Source organism: Nicotiana tabacum, chromosome 17, assembly GCF_000715075.1.
Source record: "Nicotiana tabacum cultivar K326 chromosome 17, ASM71507v2, whole genome shotgun sequence".
In the NCBI taxonomy this organism is placed as follows: domain Eukaryota; kingdom Viridiplantae; phylum Streptophyta; class Magnoliopsida; order Solanales; family Solanaceae; genus Nicotiana; species Nicotiana tabacum.
In genome coordinates, this window is record NC_134096.1 from 93,873,091 (window position 1) to 93,880,680 (window position 7,590).

Genomic DNA, 7,590 nt, shown 5'->3' on the forward strand with positions numbered 1-7,590 from the left:
AGGGGGAATGTTATAAATATATTATATTATGGATGTTCATTTAGTACTCCGTTGTAAATAAGCTTTTTGAAGAAGCTTATCCATATGAGACTCCGCCGTAAATATGTTTATCTATTTAGTACTCTATTGGAAATAAGCTTCCTGAAGAAGCTTATCCTTTCGCACTACTAAAAATTCGGCAAAAACCGACCAAGGTCGACCGACCAACTTTGGTCGATCAAAAAACCGACCAAAAAACCGACCAAAGTTGGTCGGTTTTTTAAAATATTTTTTTAATTTTTTTTTTTTACGAAACCGACTAACTTTGGTCGGTTTTCTTTGGCGCAAAAATGCGGAAAACTACTTTTGAGTCCCGCAAAATTTATGTTTCAAGAAACCGACCAACTTTGGTCAGTTTTTCAATTAAAATAAATAAAAATTACTATTAAAAAAACCGACCAAAATTGGTCGGTTAATTCGGCGGGTCATTTAAAAAAACCGACCAACTTTGGTCGGTTATTTTCGTGCGAAAATACAATTAAAGAGTATAAATCAAATAAAAGACAATCTTAAAATAAAATGTACCGATGGTCTAGTGGTAGAATAGTATCCTACCACAGTACAGACCCTGGTTCGATTCCCAGATGGTGAATCTTTTTATTACATAATTAAAATACCGACCAACTTTGGTCGGTTTTTTTTGCAATATTTTTTTTTGAATTTAATTGACCGACCAAAGTTGGTCGGTAATTTCCGACCAACTTTGGTCGGTATTCCTTTCTGACCACAAAAATACCGTCCACACGTAAATGGTCGCGTTTTGGTCGGTTTTTGGCCATTACCGACCAACGTTGGTCGATTTTTTTGGTCGGTTTTTACCAGATTTCTAGTAGTGTTTTTCGGAAAATATTAATCTAATGGCATAGCAAATATCTTCCAAAATTATGATGTTACCTTTTACAGCAGCTTGCAGTAGCAGCTTATACAACAGCTTCTCCTCAGTTCAATATGTACATAAATTTGAAATTTGAATAATATATCGGTTTCTCTAGGCAAGCGAATCAATTTTTGGAGTAATGAAATTATGTAGATTAAACGTCGCCTAGAGCACAATACGTTTAGAGGGTTGGTCCAATTCAGTGGCTGAGTGTTGACAATTCAGTAATTTTGTGATATAATTGGAAGACTAGCTCTCTAAACTGGGTTCTAAATGCTGCTAGTTCTTCGTTTGAACGTTTGGTACCCATTATGCATTTATTTTATTGGATTTTTTTTCTAAATTTGCTGGGTCAAATACGTGACATTTGGTTAAAGATAGGTGGAGAGATTATATCCATCAACTTACAACCTTTGATGGTCCTTTATGTATAAAGTTATTTTCGAAAAAGTATAACTATTCAACAGTTAATTCGATAGAAAAATAAAGCATCATAATTTAATTGAGTAGTTAGACATATTTGAATTCTTAAATATTATAAACAATCATGCATAGCTGTAAAATACAAACGAAAGAATATTGAACATATTTTGATATCTATAAAAGGAAAGAGTTTTTCCAACTTCAGCTTTCAATAGTCCAAATGAATTTCTATTTGTATAATTTTACAAATATTTAATTTGAACTAAACGTGTATAAGAATATCAATTATCAAATCAATAACTGAAAATTGACCCAAACTTAAAAACGAGCCGTATTGGCATATTGCCGAACATTAATAAAGGTACTTTGTGCATGATGCATGCACTCAATTAAAAAAAATAAAAAAATCCTCTAATTTGTTGCTCAAATTCAAATAGTCTCTCAAACTCCTAGTCTCACAATTCACAAAGAGTTAAAAGAAGAAGCAGTATAATAGCTATTCAGTAGCTTAAGCTAAAGTGTAAAAGTTACCGACTTAATCTGTACTAGAGAAAATGGGAATTGTATGCCCCGATGAAAGCAAGAGGATAGAGATCGAGGAATTTCGCCGGATGTTGCTATCTTACGCAGCGGTGCACCGGACAAAAGCCGCCGCCGCCGCCGCCGCCGCCGACGACGACGAATTCCGCAATCCACAGCAGTTGCCCACTGCAGTTCAACAGAACCGTGAGCTTGAAGAGAAGAAGGTATGCGTCACCAGTGGCGTATCCTTCCTCGGTATTGCTATCGTAAACCAACTCTTACTCCGTGGATACTCTGTACGAGTCATTGTCGAAAAACAAGGTGCCAATATTTTATTTTGTTTTAGTTTTTTGCTCCTTCTCACTCTCCCTATGCCTTTGGTACTGCATAAAATAAAAGATGAAGATAAAAGTAACTTCTGATTCCCGAGAATAGTACAGTAGTTTGAATTTGGTCAACTGGAATCTGGTGTGCTGCTTGACTATTGCCATTCCTAATTCTGGTTTTTACTGGATTTAATGTTCCTTTAGATCTTCACTGTTGAATATGTTAAAATTAACGCGAACCACGTGATTTCTTTTTTCATCCTGTTTTAATTTGCCTAAATTGACGTTCGATTTCGTGTTCTGGAACGTTATATCATCAGTTCATTCTTTGCTGACTTCGCCGACTCTGTTAGAGTTATAGAGTATATATGTTTATTATAGATATTTATTTGCAATTACATGTCTGTCCATGCTTAAAAATTAAACTCAAATCAAAATGATAAAGAATTACTTGTCCCTATAGTTTTACACTAGTCCTTATCAATTGAAAATGATTAAGCAATCTAATAAGATAAGAATATATATTAATTAATCGAAAGAAGTTTATGTGCAAATACATACAAACATCGGATGCCAATAAATTTTTTACCGATCTAAATCTAGTTCGAGTAAATTGTTTGGACGGGACATATATGCTTAAGATTGTTTAATGCAGAGGATCTGGAAAAGCTAAGAGAGATGGAAATTACTGGAGAAATGAGACAGTCCAAGAGCAGCACAGTAGAGGCAGTAATGGCAAATCTAAATGATGTGCAAAGCCTATCAGAAGCATTCAACGGTTGTCGTGGCGTCTTCCACACTGCTGCCTTTGTGGACCCTGCTGGCCTATCTGGATATTCAGTATGTCTTCTCTCTCCCACACTGTTGATGACACCAAAAAACAGGGAAATACATTTCTTGTGCATAATTAGTAAATTAATAGAAGAATTAACTCAATAGCCGCCCCTTAAGCATATAATTGTGTATAATTAATATATAATATATATATATATATATATATATATATTGCTAGAAAAAATAAACAATGAACAAATTAATACTCTAATAATCACATTTGAGTAAAAGAGTTTGGTACGGTTTATTAGTGCAAAGATCACAATTTCATCCACAATGCACTGGGGGCGAAGTCAGTGCATTAGTTATGGGTTTTCGTGAACTCAGTAACTTTTGTTTAGATCCAGAATTTGTATTGAAAATTTTATTAAATATATAACAATATTTAGCTTGGATCTCAGTCCGTTAATCTAATCATTATTGTGTATTAACTTAAAATTTCTCTAGTAACCCATAAACTTAAATTTCTGGATCCACCTCTGATGCACACGTTTAATGCTAAATTTCCCTTTCCTCTATTAACTCTAATGAATGAAAACGTAGTACTCTGTTTCTAATCAAGAAAAATTCTGAAGTTATTTGAAAGAAAAAAAAAACTAACTACTTTATTCTTAAAATCTTTGAGTCGACAACTATTTTTTCACGATATAATTCCAGTAATATTATTGCCAGAGTCTGAGTGCGTCTTTACGGCAACATGCCCCCAGCAATTTGGATGTACCATTATTCTTCTTCTAGAAAACATGTCGTTATCTGGCTATTTCAACTTGCAGTACTTATTTCAAAGATTGGCAAATGTCGCTATTAATTATTGGCATTTTTGTTTGGCAAATACAAATTGCACGCAGCATGTGGTTTCTCTTCAACAATATTTTAGCTAAAATTTGCATAAACACCACATACCATTGTGTTTACAAGTTAAAACGTTACCATATTCAGATCTAGTCATCTACTATATCGGACGGCTCATCATGTGTGTCAAGTACTTCCAAACTTTTTGTTACTTACTCATGTGGTCTTTTTTTTTTTGGGTGAGGCAATGTTTTAATTTGTTAGTACTCCATTTTGTAGAAATCAATGGCTGAAGTAGAAGTGATGGTAAGCAAGAATATGACTCAGGCATGTGCTGTAACACCCTCAGTCAAATATTGCATGCTCACATCCTCACTTTTAGCCTGTGTATGGAAAGATCTTAATTCATCAACAACAATTGATAATGATAGCTGGAGTGATGAGTCTATCTGCATAAACAAGAAGGTATATCATTAAATTGAATTTTAAGTGCTCTTCTTCGTGGGTTGCATTTCTACTCAACATAATAAGACTTTAAATGTCATACCTCTTAAAATAATAATAAAATGAGAGTTTCACGGGTCCAACTTATATTCCTAGTGCTTCGCCGGCAAATAATAAGATGAGAGTCAATTGACAACTTTGTCCAAAAAATTTAGACAGGTAATTTTTTTTATATGTTTATATATATTATGGGTTAAATTCCCTTCACTTTTAGTATATTTACTTCTTTGAATTTGGATACAGTTAGTGAAATTTCTAGCTCTCTTACTGTTTTGCATGCGTAGGAAGTGTAGTGAATGAGGCTAGTGGCTCACTCATTCAGTTGCAACTTGCAACCAGTACTGATTAAAAAAAAACCTTGTTCAGTGCGAAAACTGATCAGTGCAGTGAACTGATTATGACTCAAGTAACCAAACAATGTTTATTGTAAAAAGTAACTTTAGCTATTTTAACTAATTCTTTTACACTGCGCCGCGTAGTCAAGATAACGACGAAGCAACTAGCACTCGTCCACTTAAAATCACAAGTCACAGACTCACATAGCCCATTAAAACTTCTAATTTCGAAAGTCAGTCAAGATCTCATGATTGACTAAGATACGTGATAAATTAATATCTAAATATTGAAGTTTAATTACCTTTTGCAATTGAACAAAATTGGCAGTTATGGTATGCGTTGGGTAAGCTGAAGGCAGAAAGAGTAGCGTGGAACGTAGCTAAGGAGAGTGGATTCAAGTTGGCTACTATTTGTCCTGGTCTAGTAACTGGTCCTGATTTCCTCAGCAGGAATCCAACCTCTACCATTGCCTATCTTAAAGGTGACAATTTTCTTATTAGTACCTAAATAAATCAGGTACTACATATTTTTGGTTCTGAGCTAGTACTTTATGTATGATATTCAGGAGCCCAAGAAATGTTCAGAAATGGACTCTTGGCGACAGTGGATGTTAATAGATTAGCAATATCACACGTCTTGGTATTTGAGGAGATGAAAAACACAGCTTCTGGCAGATATATTAGCTTTGAACGAGTAATTAGAAGTGAAGAAGATTTTGAAAAATTGGCAAGAGAAACAGGAACAGAAATTAGAACGAGTACAAACTCCATAATTGGTGCATCCAATACTCATAGGATTGGTATTAAATTATCAAATGCAAAGCTTTGCCGTTTAATGTCTGCAACATTTAGATGTAATAGTTAGCGCTAGCTCCCGTCAATAAACTCAATACTCTGCCTCTATCAAAATTTTGGGCGCGCAGCAAGTAAATGTATAATCCTAATTAGATTGGTGAGTAAGGAGAAGATTCTAACTGGTTATTCCAAATGAAACAAAATGTACGAGCCTTATACTTTCAGGAAACTACCCTATTCAATTCAAATTAATTACCCGTTTTTACCCATGCTAGTAGAGTGCAGATGGAAAAGGGAACATTGTCGACCCTAAAGAAGAGGAAACATAGCCGCGGTTCTCAAGCTTAGGGGAGGAAATAGTTTTGTTGTAGTTAGATTGTGTGGCCAATACAAAGAAAATGAATATGCTGGGAGATTGGATAATATAGCTCCCACAAAGATAGTAGATCAGTTTGGGCTAGGGAAGTTAAAGCAGGACGTCTGGTGTGATAAGAGTTACATAAAATGCACAATATGTGGTTCATGCTCCGATTTCCTCAGAATTTGTCTTCATTCGCTAGTCAACACTTATATTTCGTTCTATTAGCTCCTTCAAAAAATCTTAGGTAATATATTATGTGTATGTCTTTCAGCGTTTGTTTCCAAGGTGCATAATACCTTCCTTTGTTAGGTATGAGAGTCAAATATGCAAAAGAGGTATCAAGCCATGCTTCTCATAAGTGCTAAATTAAGGACTATAGCTATAACGGATAACTATTTTAATAGGCATGATTGTAAATGATAGGGAATGAAATTGATGAGTCAATACTAAATAGTTTTAAGTTGTATAGAATTCCTGAAATTTTCCCTTATAATTTTTGTGGTGGCAGAAACAAGCCCACATGATGCCGTACTAATTTCCTGTTACCTCTCGCTGGCCACTTACCAGCTAAAGCATTTGTGCACAATTTGATATCCAAGATTATGTACTCCATTTAATTAAAAAACTATGGACATCGATGCAAGTATAAAGTTATTTTAGTGTGTCTAAATTAACAAAAAAGAACGTTGAATTGTCACTATAATTTAGCAAGTTCAGCACTATGAGCAACAGACAATCTCATTTTTCTTTTTCAAAGAGGCGAAGCTCAGATATGTTGGAAAACAATATATTCCCGGACCTCATTAAAGGTCTCATAGAGCTGGGTTAGATTTTGTCATCATTGCATCGCATCCTTTACCAATTTCGCTAAAAATAATTATTCCTAAAGTAGTACACTATTTGATTCAGTAGCTACAAATCTAGAAATTAATAAGTGGGAAAGAAATGTACTGAGGCGTTACTAGACTAGCTTCAAAGATTTGTTAAAATCTCAGCAAATCTGAAGAGCCTAAGCAAGATTAATTTACGAGCAGATTAACACCTCCCTTTCCATCTCCTCTTATTGGAAGAAAAGGGGGCTGCCTGAATTTCCACTCGGTACCAAAATTTAGACAGAAACCCCCGAAAAAACAAATAAAAACATACAGAAAGTAAAAGAGAAAAAGGATGAGTTTACATAGGGCTCAGAGAGTTGCTTAATGTGCTCAAAGAAGAGCAAAGCTCTTCTCATACAAGAGGTGTCAGAAATAATAAAAGCAATCATCATCGCCCAATCCCTCCACACACAAAAAAAAAAAAAAAAATAGATATAAAAAGAAACAACTCAATTGCTGAAGCGTATAAGAATGAAAGACGCAGTAGTTTACATAATGAAAATGGAGGAAAATAGAGTGAATACTTATAAGGGAACCACAACGGCTGAGCTGCAAATTAGGGTTTACAGCATCTTGCTCTCATCCACGAGGATGTACTTAATATATTGCTGATGGGCCTTAAATGGATATGCCCAGCCCACTGACCTAAACCTCACCCCGCGAAAGGTGGCGTGGTGAAGAAGAATTAACTTATATAGCCGCCTACTCAAGCGCTTAAACTCAAAATAGTCCGTGGATGAATATTATCAATTTATACTATATTAAAAGTACAAAGGTTTTATCAAAATGTCATTCGCTTTTCATAAGTACTTTATATGTTGAATATAATAGTAATTATAATAACTATTTTATTCAAAAAAAAATTAAAAAAAACGCTAATTGTCGACTACTTGCGGTTTACCTCCCT

General features: G+C 34.6%; 1 protein-coding gene, 2 non-coding genes and 1 pseudogene across 4 annotated transcripts; 1 reads left to right on the forward strand and 3 right to left on the reverse strand.

Moving 5' to 3' along the window:
- The first annotated feature begins 1,761 nt into the window (after positions 1-1,761).
- Positions 1,762-5,665, forward strand: LOC107813002 (cinnamoyl-CoA reductase-like SNL6). Of its 2 annotated transcripts, XM_016638201.2 has the most exons (5): positions 1,762-2,182; positions 2,843-3,027; positions 4,093-4,278; positions 4,981-5,134; positions 5,219-5,665. In XM_016638201.2, the coding sequence occupies exons 1-5, from the start codon at positions 1,894-1,896 to the stop codon at positions 5,515-5,517; spliced, it is 1,113 nt and encodes a 370-aa protein (XP_016493687.1). In that variant the 5' UTR covers positions 1,762-1,893; the 3' UTR covers positions 5,518-5,665. The 2 variants fall into 2 exon arrangements, with proteins under 2 accessions (XP_016493687.1, XP_016493688.1); XM_016638202.2 differs by lacking the exon at positions 4,093-4,278.
- Positions 5,666-6,566: 901 nt separating this feature from the next.
- Positions 6,567-6,659, reverse strand: LOC142172295 (small nucleolar RNA snoR69Y; annotated as a pseudogene).
- A 93-nt stretch (positions 6,660-6,752) lies between these two features.
- LOC142172298 (small nucleolar RNA snoR77) lies at positions 6,753-6,893 on the reverse strand. Its single transcript, XR_012701666.1, has one exon. It is a non-coding gene; the product is annotated as a small nucleolar RNA snoR77 (small nucleolar RNA).
- A 96-nt stretch (positions 6,894-6,989) lies between these two features.
- On the reverse strand, positions 6,990-7,079 carry LOC142172290 (small nucleolar RNA snoR1). The gene has a single exon (XR_012701662.1). It is a non-coding gene; the product is annotated as a small nucleolar RNA snoR1 (small nucleolar RNA).
- Positions 7,080-7,590: the final 511 nt, after the last annotated feature.

What these genes read in the sequence shown, in the direction of transcription:
- LOC107813002 (XM_016638201.2), top strand. Translation starts at nt 1,894, where the DNA reads ATGGGAATTGTATGCCCCGATGAAAGCAAGAGGATAGAGATCGAGGAA. An exon ending in CTATCTGCATAAACAAGAAG is followed by an intron (nt 4,279 to 4,980) that starts GTATATCATTAA and finishes CAAAATTGGCAG; the next exon opens with TTATGGTATGCGTTGGGTAA. An exon ending in TACCATTGCCTATCTTAAAG is followed by an intron (nt 5,135 to 5,218) that starts GTGACAATTTTC and finishes TATGATATTCAG; the next exon opens with GAGCCCAAGAAATGTTCAGA.